The following is a 27,235-nucleotide window of genomic DNA, read 5'->3' as shown; positions in this document are numbered from 1 at the left end:
ATACTGCTCTTTCCCATTGGCCTACATATCTTCTCTTTTCAAGGACGTAAACTTTTATTAAAATGCAAACCCCAAAGCTTTCTGGATTTGAACGTTAAAGCCAAAGAATGTTATGTAATGCATTCCATTAACCTCTCCAGTCTGGATTCTATCTCTGAAAAACCATAGCTGCTGGATGAATTGAAACTTTCATGACTGAGTGTAATATATTTTCAATAAAAACTGAAGTAACTGCTGATATTGTAAATCAGAGACAAAAATAGAAAAAGTTCAGCAGGTCTGACAGGATATGTGGAGACAAATCAGATCCTTTCTCACTCAGCATGAAATATTAACTCTGATTTCTCTCCACAGATGCTGCCAGACCTGCTGAGTTTTACCAGCTATTTCTATTTTTGCCTGTAATATATTTTTTGTAGGTTTAGGTATCAATGGTTATGGAGGGAAAGGAGATTAATGGATTTAGGCACAGATTAGTTATCTTTGTCTGAATGCTGCAAAAAGCGTGAGAGGCTAAATGGCCTACTTTTGTTCCTCTGCTTGTTAGGGCTGTCAGGGAATAGTGTGAGTAATAGAGAAAACCGGAGAAAGGAGCAAAGAAAATGAACGGTTTCAGTAAATAATTTAAAACTTTCAAAAATAATCCAATAAGTAAAGGGAAGCAAAATATTATATTGGTTACAGTAAGCACAAAGAAATAGAAACTAAAATTGTGAGTGTGAAATGTTGGGACCAAAGTCCCTATAGATTAAAAGTTTAGTGGTGAGTGGTAATATTCAACTTGCTAATTGTCCCTGAGAGTTATTCATCAAATCAGCAATGGATGATGAAGGTCCCATGTTAGTTAGGTGTCAAAAGAATTGATTTGAAATTTTGAATCCAAGTAAAATGTCTCTTTCTCAGAGTATTATGAACAGCTATGATACTTTTCACTACCTTGTGTGACCTGATTCCCAGCAAGCTTAGAAATTGTGTGAACATCGCTGGAAATACAGAATAGATCAGATAGTAATTATAAAAAGGAACAACAGGTTGCTTTTAAAAATTTATTCACAAATGTGGGCATTGTTAGCTGTGCCAGAATTTGTTGCTTTCCTCTAATTGCCCTTGGGAAGGTGGAGGTGAGTTACCTCCTTCAACCGCTGTGATCTTAAGATGTAGGGAAATCATTAGTTCTTCTAAGAAGAGAATTACAAGATTTTGAACCAGTGACAGTGAATGAATCATGAAATAGTTCCACGTCAGGATCGTGTGAGGTTTGATGGGGAGTTTGCAGATCATGGTACCCCTCTGCATCTGTGTCTTTTGGGTTCAGAAGGTGCTATGGAGGAGTCTTTGTGAGATATAAATTTATACAACACGGAAACACGTCCAAAAAAGGCTGCAGTGCATCTTGTAGATGTTGTGCATTGCTACCAGTATGTGCTGAAAGTGGAGGGAATGAATGTGTAAGGATGTTGGAAGCGATGCTCATCATGCAAGCTGCTTTGGCCTGGCTGGTTTTGAGTACTATTGGAGATGCAGGCAAGTGAAGAGCATTCTATCATACTCCTGATTTGTCCCCTATAATGGTGGACAGGCATTGGGTACACAGGGGGTGAGCTATTCAGAGCAAATTTCTAGCCCTTGATTGTTTTTTTAAGCTACAATATTTATATAGCTGTTCTAGTTTAATTCATGTTTAATTGTAATACCTAGTATATCGAAAGTGGGGTATTTAGCAATGATAATGGTATAGTGTAGTATAGATTCCATTTGATTAGAGGTACCTTTGAGACAGTTTCACAATCGCACGATTTGTCACGTCTGAGTTTAAAGATTTTTGCCTTGCCTTCAGTCACTATCTGTGTCATGAGTGGTCTTCAGTCAGTCAACTATGTATATTTAATATAGAGTAACTTCAGTAAGTAGTGAATCCAGACTCTCTGTAAATCTGTGATATTAGAGCTCCGTAAATAAATGACATTGTTAGTAAACTCCAAGGTATCTGATTAAAAAAAAAGCCCAAGCTTTATGATACAAGTTATACAGACTACCATGCAGAAAACCACAAAAAATGCCATTGTAATATAAAGAGAAAGTTAATTATAACCTCTCATGAAATAGAGTGATAGTGTCATACAGCACGGAAACTGACCCTTTGGTCAAACTCATCTGCGCTGACCAGACATCCCAAAATGACCTAGTCCTATTTTGTAGCATTTGGCCTATATCCTTCTAAACCCTTCCTACTCATATTCTCATCCAGGTGCGTTTTAATTGTTGTAATTGTACCAGCCTCCACCACTTCCTCCGGTAGCTCATTTCATATATGCACCATTGTCTGCATGAGAATGTTATCCCTCAGGTCCTTTTTAAATTGTTCCCCTCTCTCACCTCAAACCTATGTCCTCTGGTTGTGGACTCCCCTACTCTAGGAAAAAGACCGTGGCTATTTACCATACCTATGTCTCTCACGATTTAGTAAAAGGCTATAAGGTCACCCCTCAGTGTCTGATGTTCCAGGAAGAAGGGCCCAGCCTATTCCTCCTTTCCCTATAGCTCAAACCCTCCAATCTTGGAAACGTCCTTGTAAACCTTTCCAGGGTCCTCTCAAGTTAACAACATCCTTCCTTTAGAAGGTGACCAGAACTGTACACAGATTGTCATTACCTGGCACTTGAGTGGTGCATATGTTATTAGCCACTCATTAGCCCAACCCTGGACGTCCAGTTTTGCTGCATGAATATAGTCAGGCTGCTTCAGTATTTGAGGAAATAACAAATGTGAAACAAGAACAAGAGTAAGCTTTTCAGACCCTTGAGCCTGCTCTGCCATTCAGTAAGATCACGGCTAGCTTGACATTTCTCACGTCCACTTTCCTGTCCTTTTCCTGTAACTCTACTGATCAAGAATCTATCTATCTCAGCCTTCAAAATAATCAAGGTCTCTGCCCCACAACTTTCTGTGGCAAGGAGTTCCAAAGACTCTCAGCTCTCAGAAGAAATTCCTCCTCATCTTAGTCTTAAATTGATCCCTCTTTATTCTGATCCTAGACTCTCCCATGAGCAGAAACATTCCCTCAGTATTTACTTACATGTTTCAATGAAGTCAACTCTCATTCTTCTAAAGTTCAGTGAGTAGAGTCTCAACATGTTTAATCTGTGCTCATCAGAATATCACTCCATACCTGGGATCATCCTGGGTAATCTCCTCTGAACTGCCTCCAATAAAATGCAAAGATATTTCTCCTTAAAAAGGGGGACAAAAACTGTTCATAGCCCTCCAGATGTGGTCTCACCAGCACCTTGTACAGTTGCAGTAAAATATCCCTATACTTATTTTCCGGCCCCTTTGAATTAAGAGTCAACATTCCATTCACCTTCCTGATTACCTGCTGTACCTGAGTGCTAGCTTTCTGTGTTTCATGCACAAGTATCCCCAAATCCTTCTATATTGCAACTTTCTGCCATTATTTTCCATTTAAATTACATTTTATTCATTTGCTGTCCCTTACAAAGTGATCACCTTCACATTTCCTCACTTGATACTCCATTTGCCAACTTTTTGCACACTTACTTAATCTATCAATATCTGTCTGCAATCTGTTTATAACTCTCTTGCAACCCACTTTTCCACCTATTTTTGTGTTGTCGCCAAGTTTTGCTAGGGTACATTCACTTTCTCCTTTCAAATCAGTAATATATGATGTAAACAGCTGTGATCCCAGCACTGATCCATATAGAATGCCACTGGTCACAGGTCATCAACCCGAAAAAGAAACACTTATCTCCACTTGCTGTTTCCTGCCCATCAGCCAATTCTCTAGCTACGCTAGCATTCTACATCCTATACCATGAGCTCTTGTCTTACGGCTTAGTCTTTTGTCAGGAAACTTGTCAAACACTTTCTGGAAGTCAAAATGCAACACATCTACTGGTTCCCCTCTATTCTCTCTGGTTGAGATTTCCTCAAAAAATTCTAATAAATTAATCAGGCGCAATTTCCATTTCATGAAGCCATGCTGACTCTGCAGTGTTAGATTATGAGTTTCCAAGTGCTCTGCTATTGCTTCCTTAATAATTGATTACAATACTTTTCCAACAATGGACTTAAGGTTAATTTTCTAATATTTATCTGTTTTTTGCCTTTGTCCCTTGTTGAATAGGAGTGTCACTTTAGCAGCTTTCCAAACCTCTGGTACTTCTCCAGAATCCAAGGACTTTTGCAAAATTACAATGAATACATCCACTATCTCTGTAGCCACCTCTTTTAGGACCCTAGGATGCAAGCCATCAGGGGCAAAGGAGGTGCAAATGGTGCTGAACATTATGCATTCATCAGTGAACATCCCCACTTCTGACCTTATTATGGACTCAATGTCATTGACAAAGCAGCTGAAGCTGAAGAAGGACACAACCGTGAGGTACTCTTGTTGTGGTGTCCTGGGCTAGAGATAGTTGATCTCCAGTGACCGTGACCATTTTCCTTTGTGCTAGGTATGATTTCAATCAGCCAAATACTGTCTTGACATGGGTGGCACAGTGGCTCAGTGAGTGGTTAGCACTGCTGCCTCTCAGCACCAGGGATCTGAGTTCGATTCCAGCTCTGGTGACTGTCTGTGGGGAGTTTGCACATTCTCCCCATGTCTGCATGGATTTCCTCCCACAGTCCAAAGATGTGCAGGTTAGGTGAATTGGCTATGCAATATTGCCCCGTAGTGTCGAGGGTCTGGGTGGGATTTTCTTTGGAGGGTCAGTATGGACATGATGGGCTAAATGGCCTTCTTCCACACTATAGGGATTCCAAAGATGTTAAGGTAGTCCCTCTTAACTCACCTCCGACATTCTGCCTATTATGAGCAAATTAATACTGAGCAAGTTGGTTAACTCAAGGACTGGATGGCTGTTTTGTGATGTCAACAACATGGGTTCAGTTCCCACACCAGCTGAAGCTACTGTAAAGGACTGCTCTTCTCAACCTCCTATCACCTGAGGTGTGGTGACCTTCAGGCTAAACTATCACCTCTCTAATGACGGACCAGCCCTATGGTCTGGCAGGATGACAGCAACTTCAACTTTTAACTGGTTATCTCTCCTCCTCAATCTTCATTTCCTTCTCCATCCCTTTATCTCTTTCCTTTCTGTTCCCTTTTCATTCATTCTCCTTCTGTCCTTGTTTTCCCTCTTATTGTATCTTCCCCCTCATGTGCCCCTCTCCACTATCAATCATTACTTTCTTAATATTTTCACCTTGTGTCTTTATTTTCCAATGTCATCAAGTAGACTATTGATTGGCATTTACAGGTTTGATCAACTTACATAATCTTTCAAAGACATTTAATAATCATAGGGGAAGCTATTTAAATATTATGAAATAGAGGACAAGGAGACAATTTTTCTGACAACCAGCTTAAATGAAGATTTCAGTGAAAAATCTCATGAAATACTTCTTGCTCCTGCCTTGAAATACTTGCACCGGGATAATCATCCCTCAATTTATGTTTAACACACTTCTCTTAAAGGATAACTACATCATTATGGAAATGAGAGAATTAAAACTAGTGTTAGGTCTCCATTAAAATGACCTCAAAACCATCTGTTTTAAAATGCGTGACATCAACATCAAATAATTCAATCTCACGTTTTGCTCTCATTCCCAGAGGCGAAGCTCTAGGGCTCTGCTTCACATCTGCCTCTGACTGAAGGATTGTTGGGAAAGATGGTTGTTCTTTTTATGAGGGAGAGATAACACTGGGTGCATCTGTTCTTCTTGTCACACTCCTTAGGTTATCTAGATTTTCAGTGTTTATGTAAGTTTACAGTATTGGATACATGAATTGAAAGGAATTAAAGGAGTGGAAGCATTCTACCTTAATATTTGAATACATGCAGAGCACAAAGGTGAATATATTGGATCAGTGAAACTTGTACTCTGATTTGCTTGCAATGTTAGTTATCAACATCGTCTTTCAGTTTAAAACAAGTCATTAAGTATTAATTCAGTATTAATTGGATAGTAATTTAATTATAAGATGATTTCTAATTAAAACTGAATCCCTCCTGGCAAAGATTTTTGAAGTTTAAAGGAACAGATGTCTTTGGATGTTCTTGCGAGTAGAAATTCAATTAGTGACCAGTTGTCTTCTGATTTCAACAATCTGAAATCAGTTTCCTAATGTTATTTCTTTTCCTTTTTGCATTTAGGCCTCATCAGTACGAACTACACATCAGTTTGAAATGATGGCGAACTCAACAGAGCGAAATGACTCTCTCCGCAACCTAACAGACTTCTTTGATACCGGCAGAGGAAGCGCTTACAAAACAGTTGAAGTGGTTTTCATTGTGATTGTGGCTGGATCTTTAAGCTTGGTGACCATTATTGGAAACATTCTAGTCATGGTTTCTATCAAAGTAAACAGACATTTACAAACTATTAACAACTATTTTATTTTCAGTTTAGCCTGTGCTGATTTGATTATTGGTGTATTCTCTATGAACCTATACACCATTTACATTGTAATTGGTTACTGGCCTATGGGCCCAGTAGTGTGTGATTTATGGCTTGCTCTAGATTATGTTGTCAGTAATGCTTCTGTCATGAATCTCCTTATCATCAGCTTTGACCGATACTTCTGTGTGACAAAGCCCCTTAGTTACCCTGTGAAGCGAACAACTAAGATGGCAGGTATGATGATAGCAGCTGCTTGGGTGCTGTCATTCATCCTGTGGGCTCCTGCTATTCTCTTCTGGCAGTTCATCGTAGGGGGACGAATGGTTAGTGAGGGTGAATGTTATGTACAGTTCTTCTCAAATCCAGCTGTCACTTTTGGCACTGCTATAGCTGCTTTTTATCTTCCTGTTATTATAATGACGATTTTGTATGTGCATATATCTCGTGCCAGCAAGAGTCGAATTAAGAAGGATAAGAAGGATACAAAATCAAACAAGGGAACCGTTTCTCCCAGTCTGGTGAAAGGCAAAATATTGAAACCAAATAATAACAACATATCAAATGCTGCTGATGAGTTGCCGCATTGCAAAGTGCAAAATGGTAAAATAATTGGTGACACAACTGATAATTGTGGCCCAGGAGAGGAGAAGGAGCTCTCCAATGAGTCAACTTCACTCAGTGTGGTCCCATCAAACCAGAAGGAGGAAGTGATGGTCCAAGAGAGCAGAAACATCTCTATGACCCAGAGCCGTTTCAGGATGGACAACTCCAAACTCTCTTGCATTAAGATAGTCAGCAATTCTCAAAAAAGTGAATACTGTGGCACCACAGTAGAAATAGTGCCAGGTAGCAGCAGCAAGAATGGGAATGACAGAGAGATCAGAGCAGCCCATAAGATCATTAAAATGACCAAAACCCCTGCTAAGAAGAAGAAGGTGGCTGTAACCCGAGAGAAAAAGGTGACTAGAACCATCCTGGCTATTCTCTTGGCATTTATCGTCACCTGGACCCCATACAATGTCATGGTGCTCATTAACACCTTCTGTTCAATCTGTGTCCCCAACACAGTCTGGACTATTGGATACTGGCTCTGTTACATCAACAGTACGATCAACCCGGCCTGCTATGCATTGTGTAATACTACCTTCAAGAAAACCTTCAGACACCTTCTCATGTGTCAGTACAAAAACATTGGTGCAACTAGATAAAAACAGCCACAAGCACAACTTCATGAACATTTTACACAGTGACTTTCATATTATACATCCAGAAAAGTATATGTATTGTGTTAATTGTGTCAGATTATGATCAAGTGGACTCTTATATATAATATTAAAAGCACATTTGAATTATATTTAATGAAAGTATAATGTCTGTTATAAATCAAGAGTGTACTGATTATTAGAATGTATTTACGAGCAAACTAAAAGATAAATTGCCCCAAATGTATCACAAAATATGTCATCAAAATATTCAGTGGCAAGTTCTCACTTTTGTAACATTACTTAACATAAAAGGTATTAAAGCTTTATATTAGTGTAATATAACATTTTCAATTTCTTCAAATCAGGGTGGCATGGTGGCTCAGTGGTTAGCACTGCAGCCTCACAGCGCCAGGGACCCAGGTTCGATTTCCACCTGGGGTAACTGTCTGTGTGGAGTTTGCACATTCTCCCCGTGTCTGCGTGGGTTTCCTCCGGGTGCTCTGGTTTCCTCCCAAGGTCGAAAGATGTGCAGGCTAGGTGGATCGGCCATGCTAAATTGCCCATAGTGTTAAGGGGGATGGGTCTGGGTGGGATGCTCCAAGGGGTGGTGTGGACTTGTTGGGCTGGAGGGCCTGTTTCCACACTGTAGGGAATCTAATCTAATACATTGGAAACACTGCGCATTTAATGTCCCCTCTGTTGCCATCTTTGAAAAAAATCTGTTTGAGTCATTTAGATATTAACTCATTCATTATTTTGAAAAATACATTTAAAGACAGAAAATAATCTACATTTTAAACAGTTGATGGTTCTCTTGACTTTCTAATCAGTGATGGTCAGCTGGCCTAGGCTGGTGTCAACGCATTAAATTAATTCCTCAAATGCTTTTGATCTTTGTCAGCATTTAACTCCTCCCTCAAGTTATTAAGAATCTAATTGCTTTCAGTTCAGTGTTTACTGAATAACAATAACCCACTGCCTTAACATAAATTGACCTCAATTTGAATCTACAGAATCTATAGAATCTTGACAACACTCTGTTGGTGCACAGAGGCTAAAGTCTATAAAAAAGTATTTAATTAGGTAAAAGCTGTTGCAATGTCCTAAGTGCATGTTTGTGAATTCTTATTGTTTTTCTCCAACAATCAAGCAAGTTCTGAGTTTCAATGCGCTTAGCTGATGTAGTCAGCGGGGAACTGAAGCCTTTTCCTTCAGACGTTAGGGTCACTCATTGGTCATTGGGCAAGGGATGTTCCTGCTATAAAGTAAGGTGTAATTTATCAAAGCAGTTATATAGCACTTGAAAAGTTGGAAACCTTTGCAGAGGAGTTTTTTGGGTCAAAATGCCAGGACATGATCATAAAAAGAAGTATCAATTGAAATGCACTTTCAGAACTCAAAAGTTGAAGGTACATATGGATACATTTTGGTCATTTTGAGGGCTGTTGGCTGTAGTATCTGTCATGCTACTGATAAGAAAATGAAAGGCGTTATGGTTCATGTTTGGTGCAAGTAAAATATTTGACTTACAACCCTCCAGAGAAGTGAATATGGTTAACAAATTTGTTGTCAGAAACAGGAGAGCAGAATGAACTGCTCTGCAATGAGCTGTGACCACTCTCCCACAATCTCTCAATTCTGGTATAAATTTCAATGAAAGCAAAGCAGCGAAGTTACCAGAAATCCAAAATGGAAACAGAAAGCACTAGAGATACTCAACAGGCCAGGGATCTGTTATGAGTGAAGCAGAGTTAGTGGGCAGAATGTTCTTACCAGGAATGGGCTTGAGGGTGAGAAGGATGGGGAAGCACTGGTTAGGATCCTGTTTAACCCCTCTGACAGCTCTAACCCTACTTCCAGGTATTCTCTGAGCAGAAGTGAAGGTGAGAAAGGAATCCCTAGGTCATTATTAAAACGCCTTTGAGATAGTTAAAGATCTGGTGAGATTTCTTTTGACCATGAATCCTGAATTTCCTCACTGTGGAACCTGTTTCCTGCCTTGTTGGCAACATGCCTGGTTCATCAAAGTGAGTGCACTGTGGGAAGAGTTTCTTGAGTGAAATTGATAAATTGGAACAACATTGATCAGTAGGCTGAGTGTGAATGTAAGTTCAGATGGGATAGCTGTAGAGAGAGAAATGACCAAGTTAATGCTTTGGCAACAGGGATACAATTTACCTAATGGCATTTGGTAGAACTCAAACTTTATTAATAAAAGAAAAACTGGAATTGAAAGCCAGTCTTAACTTTGGTGACCATGAAGGAGTGAAACTCCCACCCTTACCCAAACTGGCCTACATGGGACTCTGGAGCCATTGTTATGTGATTGACTCTTAATTGGCCAAGTAGGATAAAAAGCAGTTTAAGAAGGGCAACAAATGCTGGCCTTGTGCGTGACATCTAAATCCCGTAGAAGAACAAAGAAAGAGTGCCATTGCCTCTTTTCAAGAAATCAAACCATATCTTGTGTGTCACTTCCTGCACTTAACTTGCCAACAACAGACCTTCCCCCAAGATCAATGTTTCTTCCTGCTTTGCAAAAAAGTGCTGACCAGTGAGAAGCTGGCAGCTTTTCTGTACGCAACAGTGCCATTATCCAGGGGGCTGTTGATGGTACTACATTTACCCAAGGCCTTTGATTGAGAAGAGGTCCAGTTAAAGGTTTGTGTTAGTGGGGAGAGGATGGGGAGAGGGGCCACGGTTTGCAAGCTGGTTAGCAGCAAGAGCAGTGGGTTGGCTTCCCACTGGACACCTCCTTTCTGAGGCTGAGTTCCTCAATCAGAGAGTGAGTGCTTTTGAATGAGGGAACTCTCAGGGGCCTGTAAGCAACACAGCACAAAATTGTTTGCCAAGCTCCCCACCTTTATAGCCATGTGCCTGCTGCTAGTTTAATACCCCACTTAGGTGCCATAATTGACAACTGTATGGGAACACCATTCACAGGCATTTTCACCTCATTGGTGGTGGAAAGAAACAAAAGATTTACAGGTCCCAAAAAAACAAAAACAAAAACTGAAATTGCTGCAAAATCTCAGCAGGTCTGGTAGCATCTGTGGAAAGAAATCAGACTTAATGTTTCGGGTCCAGTGACCCAGCCTCAGAACTAATGGTAGAGAGGACGAAGTTGTTTTTTATGCAGAAGGCAGGTTGGAAGGAGGCAGTAAGGAGTAAACAATAACAAAACAAAGTTGTTGGAAAGGTTTTGCAGGTCTGACAGCATCTGTGAAGGAAAAAACAGTTAACATGTCAGGTCCAGTGACTCTTTCTCAGAACACCGGACATTTGGAGGGGACAAAGGAGTAGATAATGGTCACTGTAGGAGAATGAATGACTGCTAGTGGAGGCTATTAATGGCTAAAAATGGATAGTGAGTAAAGAAGACCATGTGATAACAAGCAGAAAATGAAGTGCTGTTCTTCCAGCTTTGCTGGAGCACTGCTGGCCAGGAAACAAAGCGGTGTGTTGAATTGGCAGGCAACTGGAAGCTCAGGGTCTTTTTTGCGGACAGAAGGGAGGTGTTCTATGAAGCGGTCATTCCAGTTTACACTTCCTTTGCCCAGTGTTGAGGAGACCACATTGTGAGCTGCGAATGCAGTAGAATATATTGAGGGAAGTGCCGGCAAAGCATTAAAATGCTGCTTCACCTGGAAGGTTTGTTTGGGTCCTTGGATACTGAAGAGAGAGTTTTCATTTTCTGCTTAAGAGCTCTACTCGTTCTCAAAATCCAGTTCAACAATTTTTGGGCTTGTCCTTACCCCAGCCCCCACACACCAGGCTTTATTATCAGAGACAATAGGAACTGCAGATGCTGGAGAATCCAAGATAATAAAATGTAAAGCTGGATGAACACAGCAGGCCAAGCAGCATCTCAGGAGCACAAAAGCTGACGTTTCAGGCCTGGACCCTTCTTCCACCCATCGATGAGGGGTCTAGGCCCAAAACGTCAGCTTTTGTGCTCCTGAGATGCTGCTTGGCCTGCTGTGTTCATCCAGCTTCAGGCTTTATGATCACATGGTCTGCTACTACACACTACCCATTGTTAGCCACTTCTAATCCTCATTAGCAGCTATTCATTCTCCTAGGGTGATCATCATCCGCTTATTTGTCTGTTCAATTGTTCTTCCCTCTCTTTTATCGTTCATTCCTTATCCGCTCTACCCACCCTATCTCTACATAATAAACATTTTCCTACCTGCCATCAGTTCTGAAAAAGAGCCACTGGACCTAAAACATTAATTCTTATTTCTCTGTACAGGTGAATCCAGATCTGCTGAGATTTTCCAGCAATTTCTGTTTTTGTTTGTTATTCTTGTTGGAGGTTGGCAAACCTTTCATCTGATTATCAATCTCTGCACCCAGACTCACCAGAGGGGAGGACACAAGTTTCCACCCAATGTGTTTAAAATATTGATTATGTTTAGTAAATGGATTATAAAATATGGATTTCATTAGCAAAAAGGTGTAAGTCATTTGTGTTCTTTAATTACTTTTAAAACTAAAGAACCATATTGTGTTTCCAGATAGTGTGTTTTATCTGTATTGAACCATCCTCTGTTAAAATGTGCAAGAGATTTTTAGTATTAAGAAATTTTCATAAAACATCATGACTATTCGATAACTAATCAAAATATCCAGTTTAAAACAAAAAGCCAAGGAAAAACACTTTAGAAGCTTCTGAAGTATCTGTGATTTCAAAATGTATTAAATATGGGTAATATGATGCTCAACACAAATGATCAGCACACTCTTTCTGTAACTATGCTGTACTTTGCTTCTCGATACTTCTATGAATATTACACATGTTAGAATGAAAGAACGCCTTGCAGAGTGATCATTTTATAAAAAATGTGCCACAATAGAAATTTGTATTTCTAGCAGGGTATAGCAACTGAATCATGAACGATATCTTAACATAGAAATATTATGGGACAATAGGGCTAATGTAAAGTCTTGCTCCACACGTTCTATGTTATTAATTTCTTTTAGATGTCTACCATTTGTTTTTGAATGACATGAAACCAGGGTTGTCTCATGCTACAGGCATCTTATTTTTAACACAGTCACTTTTTTGAACATATTCAACAGATTTATAATGACCGTTGATTTTGTGTTCATTAATATCCTCAATTTGTATGTCCTAAAGTTGTTGTAATGTCTCAATTCAATGAAGTTTCCATTCTCTCAAATACTTGAACAAGCAGAAATGACTGCTTTGTATTGTAATCGATGAATGAAACAAGATTGTGCATTTGATTAATGAAAAGTGCACAACATTTGAGCATGCTGATATTTAGATGACATTCCTTTATCCTTAAGTAAATCATTTATTTTTATTTAGACATCAATATTTGCATGAACTGTTGTGTTTTTATAAACGGCTGGACCATCAAGGCACGATCCAGACCGTTAGATGCTAATGTGCCAACTTTCTAAATACTGGTGAACAGTACCAGTACAGGTATAGGCTTAGAAACCTCATCTCAGAGATAACACCACACTCTGGGAAATGATCTATCAGGAGAAGGGTTTTAATGGATTCACTCCCTTATATGTTTGCTGTTGAGTTCACTGGGCCCAGAACTGATCTGCAGGGGAACTTCACTAGACCTGTTAGTAGCCCTGACAATTGTAAAGAACTAAAGAAGATACTGGAAGCACATTGTGTTTGCAGGTCTGCATTGAAAAGTCAAACAAGTTAGACAGAGCCCTCCATGGTGAATTTTCAAATTATTTGTTATAATTAATACTGGCATTAGCATTTAATTCTTCCATTATTTGGTTAATTCGTTCATTATGTCACGTGACATTTTGTTTTCCTTACAATTTGCATACACTGGTAGATTACTAAGACACTGACTGTATTGGAATATATGTTTGCATTATAATAATTGACCTCATTAGATGCACATAACACACCATTTCATTATGGAAATTTTTAATTACTGATAAATTTTTGGTGTGGCAAAATAGAATCAATCATTCATGGTGCCATAGCTATTGATAGGAAAAAATATCAGCTTTAAGAATTTATTAAGAATGATAAATGTGTGAAATAACAAAACATTTTAAATGTTTTATTACTAATGAGTGACAGTCTTATGCACTAATTAATGCATCAATTGAAATCTGTACGTCCAATATATATTTATCTCTGTATATTGTATAATGTGTGGGAGAAGAGAAGAATATATACATATATTTATATGGAGAAAAATACTGACTTATGTACATATGATGTATAGATATTTATACAAAATTAATTAAGTTATTGCACCACAGTGGTATAGTGGGTAGGGGCACCAACATCTGATAGAATGAAGCTGTTTGCTCAGCATGAAATGAAATTGTAATCAAGCTGAACAAGATAATGGGAGTGTCCACAGTGCCTCTAATGTACATATAGTGGCAGCTATCCAAAAGTGGTAGTGGCAATTATATCAGTAGACATTGCTTGCTGTGTTCTTGTGTACATTATTTGTGGTGTGCAATTCAGTGAACCAGAAAAGGGTAAGAGGAAGTATATGCCTGCTATCCTCCAAAATATTTTCAGTTACAGTTCTTTTAATTATTTTGCATTCTTTTTAGCTTTAGAGAAAAGTATGTGCTTTGCTTTGTTTTTGATTATTCTTGGGATGTAGACATCACTAGCAACTATTGTTGATCTCTAGTGACCCTGAAAATGTTTGATAGAATGCAATGAATTCTTAGGTCACTTCACAAGATAGTTAAGGATCATGCGCATTGGTGTAAGATAGGAGTCACATATAGGCTGGGTAAGGGCCAGAAGTTTTGTTCTTTAAAGGACATTCTCGATCCAATGGTTTTTTAAATGACAGTTCAATATCTTCACAGTCATTATTATTAATGTCAGCTTTCTAATTCCAGATTATTTAAAACATAAATGCTGATTTCCAGGCAACCACAATAAGGTTTGATTTCATTTTCTCTTGAGCATTAGTCCAGTCTTTGGATTACTAGACCAATAACACAACTGTTCCATACTCAATTTATAAAAATATGCTGTGATGTGCTATATCTTTGTCTGTTCAGTTTTATGGTGTTTGAGTGTAAGTGTAAAGCAATTGATGTTTCTGTGAGAGATCTGTGTGTGCGTGTCATCATCTGGAAAACATAATGGCCAAGATTGCTGGTTTGGATTTGTAACAAAGAAATTGAGCTGAATTGCTAGGGTAATTTTCACTTCCTTATATGAGATGGAATGAATCATTTGCCCATAATAGGAACTGAATAATTATAATTTTTACTGCTCCAAACATAATTGAAAATTGGGAGTGAACAGGAATGGTCCTGTAGCTGGTCCTGTTCAGTGCAATTGTTAAACCAGAGATTATTTAATAAAATAGGATTCTACGCAATATCAAAGGAATTTGATCTGTTCCAGCTCTGTCAGCCAGAGACCCTCATTTGTAAAGATTGCAAAGGCTCAATGCAATCTTCCTAAAGTCCTGGAATCCCATGTAACATCAAGAGAATTGATTCTTTTTCCTATGCCTCAATGACCTGAATCTAGAATGCTTTGATGGAATAATTCACCAGAGTAGGTTAGTCATAACTTAATGATTTTGATTCTGAGTAATACAACTGGGCTGGGTTTGCATATATTTCTTGTTAAATTTGTCAATCATTGCGCAAATATAGAAGGCCAGGTATCCATTCGTGAGCATGTGAAAGCTTTATTTTTATTTTTGAGGATGGTGAAGACCCATGCTAATTTTCATAGGTACAGTGAACCATTGAATAGTCATTGCCAAATGAAAGTAAATCATTTGTTGTAGACATTTCAACATGATGCAACACAACTCAAATACAAATGTTGTTATATTTTCAGTGCTTTGTAAATAATATGCGCTTATAATTAACTTTTTATTAAATTATAAGCTGTTGCTGTTTTTCAATGTTCCTTTTGGCATCTGTTTCATTATGTTAATTTAACTAATTGGAAGTGTTACTTATTACAATAATCAATTAAAATATTAAACTGTGACCATGATGATTATTTATTTATTAAAGAGTACTATCTTATTTTTAAAGCGCCAAAAGGCTAAGCATGCTCAATAATATTAAGGATGCACTAAAGACTGATAAGCACCTAAAAATACAAACACTTTAACATGCATCAGAAATTATTTTACTAGATAGTGTGGTTTCATTTTTCTTAATTAAAGGTGAACATCAAACAACAGTGCTAATTCTTGTTAATTTTTTTCAAAGAATGTCTTCAGGTGAACTTTGACATTACTCTACCCTATCCAACCATACAAGGGCCTGGCTTATTTGAAGTTATCCCCAAATCACTGACACTACAGCGCCTTTGGGATTCTCCCATTTCATAGATTCATTGAGTCATTAGGTCCTACAGTGCGGAGACAGGCTCTTTGGCCCAAACTGGTCCATACTGACCAAAATGCCCATCCGTGCTAACAAATTTCCCTGCACTTGGCTCATATCCTTATAAACCTTTCTTATCCACGTATTTGTCCAAATGCATTTTAAATGTTGTTAATGTATTTGCTGAACCACTTCCGCTGGCAGCTCATTCCATATGTTGTACCACCCTATGCGTAAAAAAAATTGCCCCTCACGTTCCCGTGTAATCTTTCCCCTCTTATCTTAAACTGATGCCCTGTAGTCCTCAAGTCCCCAATATTGGGAAAAAGAGTGAGTGCATTCATCCTAGTTAATGAGGTATAGAACTGGATGAACACAGCAGGCCAAGCAGCATCAAAGGAGCAGGAAAACTGATGTTTCAGGTCTAGACCCTTCTTCAGAAAGATTTCTGAAGAAGGATCTAGACTTGAAACATCAGCTTTCCTGCTCCTCTGATGCTGTTTGGCCTGCTGTGTCCATCTAGCTCTACACGTTTTCATTTCAGATTCTCCAGCATCAGCAGTTCCTGCTATCTCAGTATATTCATCCTATCCATGCCTGTCATGATCTTATACACTTCTATAAGATTCCCCCTCAGTCTCCTGCACTCTCAGGTAAAACGTCCCAGCTTGTCCAACCCCTACCTATAATTCAGTCCTTTGAGTCCTGGCAAAACTCTGGTAAATTTCTTCTGCACTTTCTCTAGTTTAATAACATTCTTCCTATAGCAAGGGGTCTAAAACTGAACACAATACTCCATGGGCAGCATCACCAATGTCCTGTACAACTGCAATGTAACTTCTGCACTCAACGCCTGGCTGATGAAGGCCTGTGCACTAACAGCCTTCTTCACTGTCCTATGTACCTGTAACTCCACTTTCAGAGAACCATGCACCTGAACTCCAAAGTCCCTCTGTTCCTCTACGCTCCTTAAGGCCCTGCTATTCACCATGAAACTCCTACCATGATTTGGCTTTCCAAAATGCAACACCTCACACTTATTTATATTAAACTCCATTTGCTATTTCTTGATCCACTTTCCCAGCTGATCAAGATCCTGCTGTAATTTCTGATAATCTTTCTCACTGTCCATGATACTGCCTATTTTAGTGTCACCCACAAACTTACTAATCATGCCTTGTACATTCTCATTCAAACCATTGGTATAGATAACAAACAGCAATGGGCCCAACACACCACTAGTCTCAGGCTTTCAGCCCAGTAAGCATCCTTCCACTATTACTCTGTTTCCTACCATTAAGCCAATTGTAAATCCAATTTGCCAGCACTCCCTGGATTCCATGCGATCTAACCTTCCAGAGCAGTCTACCGTGTGGAACTTTATCAAAGGCCTTACTGAAATCCATGTAGACCATGTCTACTGCCCTGTCCTCATCAACTTTCCTGATCATGTCATCAAAGAACTCTTAACAAATTTGGGAGGCATGATTTTCCATGCATGAAGTCATGCTGACTGCTCCTATTCACTCCCTGTCGTTCCAAGTGCATGTATATCTTATCCCTCAGAATTTTCTCAAATAAATGACCTAACACAGATATTAAGCTTACTAGTCTATAATTCCCAGATTTTTCTTTGCAGCCCTGGTTGAATAAGTTTACAAAATTTTCCACCCGCCCGTCTCTCAGGACCTTACCCGTGGCTAACAATGATGCAAATATATCAGCCAGGGACCCTGCAATTTCTTCTTTAGCAGCTTGCAGGATTCTTGGATATACCTGATAAGGACCAGGAGATTTATCCACTTTTGTATGTTCTAATGTTTCCAACACCAACTGTACTGTGACATGGACTATTCCTAACATTTCACCACCAACTTCCACAAGTTCCCAAGTCTTCATGTCTTTCTCTACAGTAAACAGAGAGGAGAAGCATTCATTGAGGACCTCACCCATCTCCTGCGGTTCCACACATACATGTCTGCTTTAGTCATTGAGGGGTCCCATTCTCACTCTCGTTATTCTTTTTCCTCTAATATACATAAAGAATCTCTTTAGATTAACCCTAATCTTCTCAGTCGTAGCTATCTTGTGTCCCCTTCTCACTGTCTTGATTTCCTTCTTCAGTAAACTCCTGTATTCCCTATATACCACTAAGAATTCCCTTGACCCCTGCTGCCTGTACCTGAGCAATGCCTCCTTTTTTCTTTTCAAAGCCTCAATATCTCTTGTCATCCAGGGTCCCCTACTCCTGCCAACTTTCCTCTTCACCCTCACAGAACATTTAGGCATTGAACTCTAGCTATCATGCTTTTAAAGGCACCCCACTTGCCAGAGTTCCCTTTGCCTGCAAACAAAATACTCCAATCAACCCTTGCAATTCCATCAAAATTTGCCTTGCCCCAATCTAGAACTTGATGCTATAGACCAGTTTTGTCCTTCTCCGTAACTATCTGAAGATGAATAGAACATTGGTCACCTGAAGCGTTCCCCCACTGTCACCTCAGTTACCTGTCCTGTGCTATTTCCCAATAGTAGGTCGAGTTTTGCCCCTTCCTGAATAGGATCCTTTATATATTGCTTGAGGAAACTTTCCTGAACGCATTTAACAACTTCCACTCTATTTAAACCCTTAAAGCTATGCCAGTTTATGTTAGGATAATTAAAATCCCCAATGATGACAACCCTATTTCTTTTGCAAATCTCTGCAATCTCCCTGAATATTTGTTCCTCTAATTCACAGTGATTACTTGGGGGCCTATAGTACAACCCCAATAACGTCACCATCCCCTTTCTTGTTTGTTAGCTCCTCCCATAAAGCCTAACTGGATGATTCCTCAGTTATTTTGTCTCTGACTGCTGCTGTGATACTCCCCTTAATCAAAAATGCAACCCCCCCTCCCCGCTTTCCTCCTTCTCTATCCCATCTAAACCACCTGTACCCTGGCACATTAAGCTGCCAGCCCTGCCCCTCCCTTAGCCATGTTTCTGTAATGGCTATAATATCCCAGTCCCAAGTGTCCATCCATGCCCTGAGTTCATTGGCCTTATCTGTCAACCCTCTTGTATTGAAATAGATGCATTTTAATCCAACAGGCATTCCTTGCTCACTGTCCTGTATCAGCCTAATCTGTCTGTTCAACTTGCTATTTCTGAATACAGTTTCTCTGACCAGTCTCACACTTGCCTCCCTGTTGTTGAGGATCCCACCCCTTATCAATCAAGTTTAAACCATCCCTTGTAGCACAAACTTATCTGCCCGCCAGGATATTGGTCCCCCTCCAGTTCAGGTGCAACCCGTCCCTCTTGAACAGGTCACCTTTGTGTTTATACTGCTAGGCTCTATCTTGGTGGAATTCTGCCAGGAACATTCCTTGCATTGAAACTGAGCTCTCTCTGTCTTTATGGGAAGTTTGCTGCGGTACATTCAGCAGAGAGGATGAAAATTTTTTCCTACTGAAATGGAATGCAAAAGAGAAACAATAATACAGGAGAGGCTTTTCTTTACCAGGGACACTATGACAAAATTCTATTGCCTGCTGCAAGTCAGCACCAGGTAACATTGTTGTCTGTGCTTTGGACACCTCAACCAGATTATGTATTAAAAACACTTCATCCCAGTGCTATTGGTGGTGAGGCAGACAAAGGGGCACAGAATTCAGTTTATGATTCAACTCAAGTTTGTTAATAATTATTCATTATGAGCACCATGGGAACATTTGCCAAATTTCCACAATACTTACCCTCTATCTAGCTCCATCCATCTGAGAAGAGATATTGCTTACAATGATTCATGTGTTTGAGCTGGTCCGTTGGAACCCCCTTTCTCTCTGCTGTAGTGCTTACTCTTTTCAACAAAGCGGGGTCTTGCAGGTCAGGGTGGATCTTCTTGGGTTGCCATGCGGTCTCCTGCCATTGTATCTTGCTGCGAGTCTTCACTCAGGAATTTTATTTATTTGTATTTTATTTCCCTCACCCCAGAGCTTCCAGAATATTTGGCCAATGGGTCATGAGTGGGATTCAAACCATCCAATGTTGTTGCATCAGCATCCTTCGCAGTTGCCATGCTATAGAGATGTAAATTGCAGCCCTCAGGCACTGGCTGCAAGTTAAAATGCCAGAAATCGGATTTATCTTTCTCTAATACACAGCCCTCAGGCTGATTGTAACTGGTTCCCCTGAACCTTTGTGACCTCCTTCACTTTGGTTTCCACTGTTCTCTGTTGCCAAAAGCTGCTGGCTGCTGTTTAATTTAGTTTGGCCAATTTTCTGTCAGACCTGATTTCTCTGGCTGTGGGTTGATTTACAATGTTCAATTTTGAGCTCATGACCATTTGACCACAAAGTATATCCTTCCCTGAAGCAGTGAAAGAGACTTTGAAACAGACCCTTTATGCCTTTCAGTAATTCCCGGTTGCATTAGACAGCATGAAACTATAAAATCTTAACTATAAGAGACCTTGGTTTAGCTGATAATCATGAAGTCCACTTTCTTGCCACTTTTCTATAACCCTTGAATTCCTTATTGATTAAAAATCTGTCCATCTCGGGCTTTGTGACCCAACCACGACAGTCCTCTGCAATAAGGAATTGTGCAGATTCACTGCCCTCTGAGAAAAGAAATTCTTCCTCATACATGTTTAGGTGACTGACCCCTTGCTTTGAGGTATGGCCTCTGGTCTTAGAATTTCCCACAGAGAGAAACAATCTCCTGGCATCCATGCTATCGAGCCCCTGATGAATCATATATGTTTCAATCAGGCCACCTCTAACTCTTCTAAATTCCTATAAGTCCAGACTCAACCTAAGACTATAAGACCATTAAAAACAGGAACAGGAGTAGGCCAATTAGTGCCCTGAGCCTGCTCCACCATTCAATAGGGTCATGGTTGATCCAACATACCTCATGAGCACTTTCCTGCCCTTTCCTCATAACTCCGATTCTTCTACTGGTAAATAACCTATCAATCCCAGCCTTAAATATACATAAGGACCCTGCTCCCATGTACTGAACATCTCAAGATAGAAAATCTTTCCATACCTAGTGTCACTCTAGTGAAACTAGTCTAGATTGCCTGAATATCTTTCCTTAAATAAGGGAACCAAACTGTTCACAATATTCTAGGTGTAATTGTCCAGTGCCTTGTATAGTTTTAGCAAGACTTCTGTTTTTATACTCTATTTTCACTGAAATAAAAGTCAACAGTACATTTGCCTTCACCATTACCTGCTGAACTTTTGCGGTAGTTTTTGTTTCAATTCATGAACAAGGATTACCAACCCCCTGCATGCTGCAGCGTTTTGCAATCTTTCTCCATTTAAATAATATTCAGCTCTTCTATTCTTCCTGCCAAAGTGCAGAACTTTAATTTTCCCACATTATGTTCCATCTGCCAAGTTTTTGTTCACACACGAAACATGTTTATATCCCTCAGCAGATGCTTTCTATCATCCTCACCATTTACTTTCATACCTATTTTTGTGTCACCTACAAACTTGGTTGTAGTGCATTTCCATTCCTCATTCAAGTTAATTGTGACCCTCCAAAGACCCCATGGCACTCCACTGATTACAGATTGCCACCCTGAAAATATTTTCTTTATCCCTGTTTTTTGTGCTTTGTTGTATTCTATCCATGCTAATAGACTTCCTCCAATTCCATGGGCTCTTATCTTATTGAGTAGGTTTATGTGTGGTACATTATTGAATGCCCTTTATATATCCAACTCTATTAAATATAGACTTCCCCATTATAAATCTTGCTTTGTAAACTCTCAAAGAATTCAAATAAATTTTTCAGGCATGATTTCCCCTTCATGAAGTTGTCCTGACTCTGTCTGACTATGTTATTGTTTTTGAAATGCTCTGCCTTACATCCTTTGTAATAGACTCCAATATTTTTCCAGTGACAGATGTTAAACTAAGTGGACTATAGTTACTTGGCTTTGGTCTCCCTGTTTGAATTAAATTGCTACTTTTGGCAGTTTTCTGATCTCCTGCATTGTTCCAGAAGCTAAAGACTCATGGAAGATTACTCTCTGCATTTTCATTATCTCTGTAGCAACATCATTAGGTTCCTCGGATACAACTAACATGTCCAGGGGTCTTATTGTCCTTTAATACTATTATTTTCCCTAGCATTTTTGTCCTAGTGATAGTTCTTATGTTTATTTCAGCTCTTTCTTTTGCCTCTTACTTTCTTACTTTGTGCATTTTATTAGTTTTACTTACTCTGAAGGCAAACACAAATTGTTTGTTCAACTTCTCTTCCATTTCCTAGTTCCTCATTTTTAATTTCCCAGCCTCGTTCCTGAGTGTCTATGTTTACATTAGGTGTTGTCTTCTCTTCTATACAACTAAACAAGCTCTTACTGTCTGTTTTTATATTACTTGTTTATCTATCTTCATTTTACCTCTTAGCAACATTCCTCCCAGCAACCTCAGTCAATCAGCTGGCTTCAAACAAAATGACTTTATTTGTTTCCCAAATCATGCTGTAAAATAAGAAGCATTACATACCAGCTGGATTGGTAGTTGCCATGTTACTTTCATTTCATCCAGTCCTCCATTCTCCCTTAACATTCTGTCAAAGGCTGGTGGCTAAAGACATATGCTAAATTTCACCAGTTTTGGCTAATGATGCCCGTAGGAACCTGAGCAGAGTCACAACAATGATATAAATTCAGTGTCATGGGTCTCCATTCAAACTGTGATTAGCCAAATCAGAGGCTTCCTGAAGCAACATTTCTACTGCTTCAATAGGTTTGGAGTGTATGGCATCAGACAGCCTTCAACTTTATTGGTGTCTGCTACATTCTATGGAACTTTGCTATCCAAAGATGGAAACATACTGTGCCAAATGTAAAGGAGTATAGCAAAGAGCAAGGCCCATGAATTCTGCCCAAGCAGACTTATTAATTGGAGGATGACCATTGGCTAGAATAGTGGGTATATTGTATCTCAGAAACCACCATGTTTACCACATGTTTGGCAAAATCCACTTCTTGATCAACACCAATGTAAAGTAATAAGCTATTACCTCAGCTGTGACTTCTGACTTCACCAATTCTTGCAATCTTTGATCTTTCATTTGTCCAAAATCTCTTCTGACAACTCTTTAATCATTAATTAGCATATATGAGGTAATTAGATTCAATTTTGTGTTAATACCTGCTTCATTTTTGTACTATTTCTTGTCGCTATATATGCTTGCTAATTTTTTGCAATTTAATTTGTGGTCTGATTCTCCATTTATTTATAAAGCTGATATCAATTGTGAGTTCATTTTTAGTATTTACCTTTCTCTCCAACTAAGCTATTATCCAGAAAACTGTGGTTTAGGTTGGTCTCCTTCTCCTCTTAAAGGAAGGTGCCTAGACTGTATCTGCTCCCCTTTAAAAGGTCCGAGATAACAAAGTGTGGAGTTGGATGAACACAGCAGGCCAAGCAGCATCTTAGGAGCACAAAAGCTGCTGTTTCGGGCCTAAAATGATGAGGGGTACACATAAGGTGAATGGCAGGTGTCTTTCCCCTAGAATGGGGGATTTCAAGACTCAGCGGCATATTTTTAAGATGAGAGGCAAAAGATTGCAAAAAGGCGTGAGGGGCAATTCTTATACACAGAGAGTGGTTCATGTGTGGAATGAATTTCCTGAGCAAATGATGGATGTAGGTATCATTGCAACATTTAAAAGACATTTAGATAAGTATATGAATAAGAAGTGTTTGAGGGAAATGGACCAAGTGCTGGAATGTGGGACTAGTTTAAACTGAGATTTTGGTCAGCACAGTCCGGTTGATCTGAAGGGTGTGGTTCTCTATGACTGCTTAACCAGGTTAAAAATTATATTATTGTCACAAGCGTAAAGTTTTGCTCTGTTGTGACTTTCTCCACCTGACCCAAGTCATTCCCCAGGACTGGATCTAGCAATGCCTCTTTCTTTATTGGATGGGAAACATACTAAACAAGAAAATTTCCCAAACAGAATTTATCCTTCTCTGGCATGAACTTAACCACTGCTTCATTCAATATTGGAGTAATTAGGTCTTCCGCTATCACAACTCAATCGTTTTTGCACTCTCTTTGTGTTATAGCAGTATAGTATTTTCCCAAATCAACAGCGCTATCTCCTTTTTTGTTCCATTTTCCTTATATCCATAAAAAATGAGTACTCAGTTCTCTGTGTTTGCAATATAGGTGAGCTTTACCATTGATGTTTAAGCCTTTGTGCAGCTTTACCTTTCAGGGCACATTTGGCATTTTCCTTGGCATCATGTATATTAATCTATAATTAGACTCAAGGTTTTATCACACTATTGAAATAAAAGATATAAATGGTGTTTCTGACTTAAACATTAATTACCAGAGTCATGTGGAATGAATGGCTCTGAAAAGTCCTGAAGTTAAATTTTGTGGATGGGAAGCTGTTGAAACTGGTTCAAGTCAGGTCCCTATTTATTTAGAACCCTCTTCTCCTCTCCCATTTCTGATGAAGGGTCTAGTCCCAAAACGTCAATGAGCTTTCCAGCTCCTAATATGCTGCTTGGTCTGCTGTGTTCATCCAGCTCCACACCTGGTTATCTCTTAAGCCAGATCAATGTTTGCTCCAATAGGTATCCAAATGAGTGTTTCACTATACAGGCCAGGCTGAATTCCCCACACCCAAGATTGGAATGTTGTGGCAGCAACAAAACAGGTAAATTTTAAGCTTTGGCTAAGTACAAGGTCTTTGAAAAGACGATTTGATGGAGAAAACATCTTCTAGAGTCTCATTCCACTACTGGACATTGAGTCTGTTGCCATTGTTTTCTTAGTCAATCTGCCACTTTCCAACAAGTCATTCCACAAAGTTGTTTTCTTCGGATAGATGGCCAGGAAATTGATTTGATTTTGCAGAGAAGGGGCAGTAAGTGGCAACCCTGAATAGTGGGGAAAGACATTCTGGAATGGAATATTGAGAAGGACAAGAAGCATTCTTCTCCATTTTCAATTTTCTTTGCCTTAAGACAGCAAATCAGTGAAAACTTCAACACAAGACAGGGTAGTTCTGGGGTGTTGACGAGACCGGTATTGCTGAATGCCAGAACTCACCGTGGAACAATTCATATACTTGCCTATCAGCTGCAAACCAATTCAATGAGATGTTTGAAAGTAAACTATTGTTTTTTTTCCTTAATAAGGAACAGATTAATAAAGTACAGATCTGTATTAAAACAGATCATGATGTTTCATCGATAGTTGCTTTTGTACCGCACTCTTCAAATTCGAATCATGTTTATCTCTCCAAAGATGCTACCAGACATGTTGAGTATTTACAGTACTTATTGATTTTACTCCAGATTCCCAGCATCTGCAGGATTTTCCTTTTAATATTATGAATGTTGATCATTTGCGTTGTCAAGAATACCACTACAACTGCTAAAGCTAAATATGCTTGTTTAATTATGCGTCTAATTTTAACACAAATAGTCTTTTGAGTTATGTGGTGTGTTCTATTTATGATATGGGAAGTTGGCTTCAGAAACAGAGATGAAAACCCCTCATCACAGAATATTTCAGCATAGGAGACCATTCAGCCCACTTTTACAAGGTGCTATCCAAATCCCTTTCCCTCCCCTAACTCAACAAGCTCAAGATCCATAAGATTTATTTAATACACAGGTTTTCCTAATAAGATTTGATCTCAACATCTCTGCAGTGCCAGTCTAGTACAACAACTTCTTTACTGCAAAATCCTGCTTTCCCATGTGCACCGATATTGCCCATATATTTTGCTCAGACACTGCTACTTTTGATTGATACACTGTTGATTGTCCTTTATTATCACTGAGTACTGCTTGCAGCAGAACCCTTGAACTTTGCCTTATGTTTCACATCTTATTATCAATAATGTCAACTGTTTAGAATAAGTAAAATAATTCGTGAGTAATTTCATTTTAAGGTAGAGGAACTGATTAAGGGAGATATTATGTTGACTACTAGGCTTTATTTAATTAATTACATTATCTTACGATCATTTCTTTTCCCTTTGCAATGTGTCCTACACACTAATATCTGCAAGAGACAAAGCCTACAGTTTGCTTATTGCATATGATTGCCATATCTGATACTCAAATCTCATTTACAATATGTCTAAAACGCCTGTTATCACAACCTGCTATCAAACTGTAGTGTAAATGCAATGAAAGGGAAATCAGATTCATGTCACCATGGAAACTGGGCAGTCTGGAACTGATGATAAGGAAAAACAAATAAAAAAAATGCCTGGCTCACTCACAATTCTCTGTCATTCACTGTACATATAAAAATGTTATAAAACTTACCCATAACTCTAAATGAATTAAGATATATTATCACATTTACCCATGTCCTCTGTTAGCAAGCCTAATGATAAATGCATTAATTTTACCCAAAACTTTTAGAAAGTAAGATAGCCAGATGTTAACTTACAATAAAGATGCATTCAGATCTTGTGATTCCTTCATGAACGTAGGCACTTAATCTTTGTTGAAAGTTTCCTTAAACTGGATATTGCCTCAACAATTGTATCGGCTTACCTTCAGGACAGTCATGGATAGGAACGAAACGAATAGTCGTCCTTTTACAGGAAATAATTTCTTGACCCTAACCTACCTTTATTAGTTCTAAATAGTAGAAGGTGTGCATTAATATATAGATAGTATATACTGAAAAATGTACAAAGATCAGAGGACAATATTTCGGACCATAAATATCTGTTATAATGGTGATAAAACAGAAGTACACAAGGATGATTGCAATACATAAAAAAAAATTTGGAGGAAAAAGCAATTTTTTTCGAGGACAAAATAAATTTATATCCTGTCAATAACTGCTCTTAAGGTGGGGTTATTAATCTTCTGAGACAGTTCTATTGCAGTGAATATGACCCTATTGACATTTCTTCATGAGATAGTTCCTTGAAACTGTTTAATTAATGTTGTGATCCAAGATAATGTTACTGCTAGTAAGTTGTAGAGTATATTTTGGCTTTATAGGCCATTTTTGCCTTTTTTCTTTAATTTAACAGTGGTCTTTCACTGAAACAGAAGCATACACAGCTGCAGATTTGATTTTAACAACAAAGTGGTGTTTAATACACAAAAGATATATAAATATATAATATTATATATATATGAAACATAATGCAATTTCAAAAAGCTCAGAACAAAATCCTATATTCTCTCCAACTCCTTCACTTTACAGTTACTCAAAAACCAGAGAAATTTCCCCT

General features: G+C 38.8%; 1 protein-coding gene across 7 annotated transcripts in view; it reads left to right on the top strand.

Annotated features, from left to right (window-relative positions):
* chrm2a (cholinergic receptor, muscarinic 2a) overlaps positions 1-8,193 on the top strand; it is a 68,728-nt gene extending 60,535 nt beyond the window's left edge. For all 7 annotated transcript variants that reach the window (XM_048549582.2, XM_048549583.2, XM_048549578.2 and 4 more), the window contains one exon: positions 6,186-8,193. In XM_048549582.2, the coding sequence (XP_048405539.1) occupies positions 6,219-7,640 (1,422 nt within the window). In that variant the 5' untranslated portion in view covers positions 6,186-6,218 and the 3' untranslated portion in view covers positions 7,641-8,193. The remainder of the gene's footprint in view (positions 1-6,185) is intronic.
* Positions 8,194-27,235: the final 19,042 nt, after the last annotated feature.

Source organism: Stegostoma tigrinum, chromosome 18 (assembly GCF_030684315.1).
Source record: "Stegostoma tigrinum isolate sSteTig4 chromosome 18, sSteTig4.hap1, whole genome shotgun sequence".
Classification (NCBI taxonomy): domain Eukaryota; kingdom Metazoa; phylum Chordata; class Chondrichthyes; order Orectolobiformes; family Stegostomatidae; genus Stegostoma; species Stegostoma tigrinum.
Note: the sequence above shows the minus strand (reverse complement) of the source record. Positions and strands in the feature narration are given on the sequence as shown.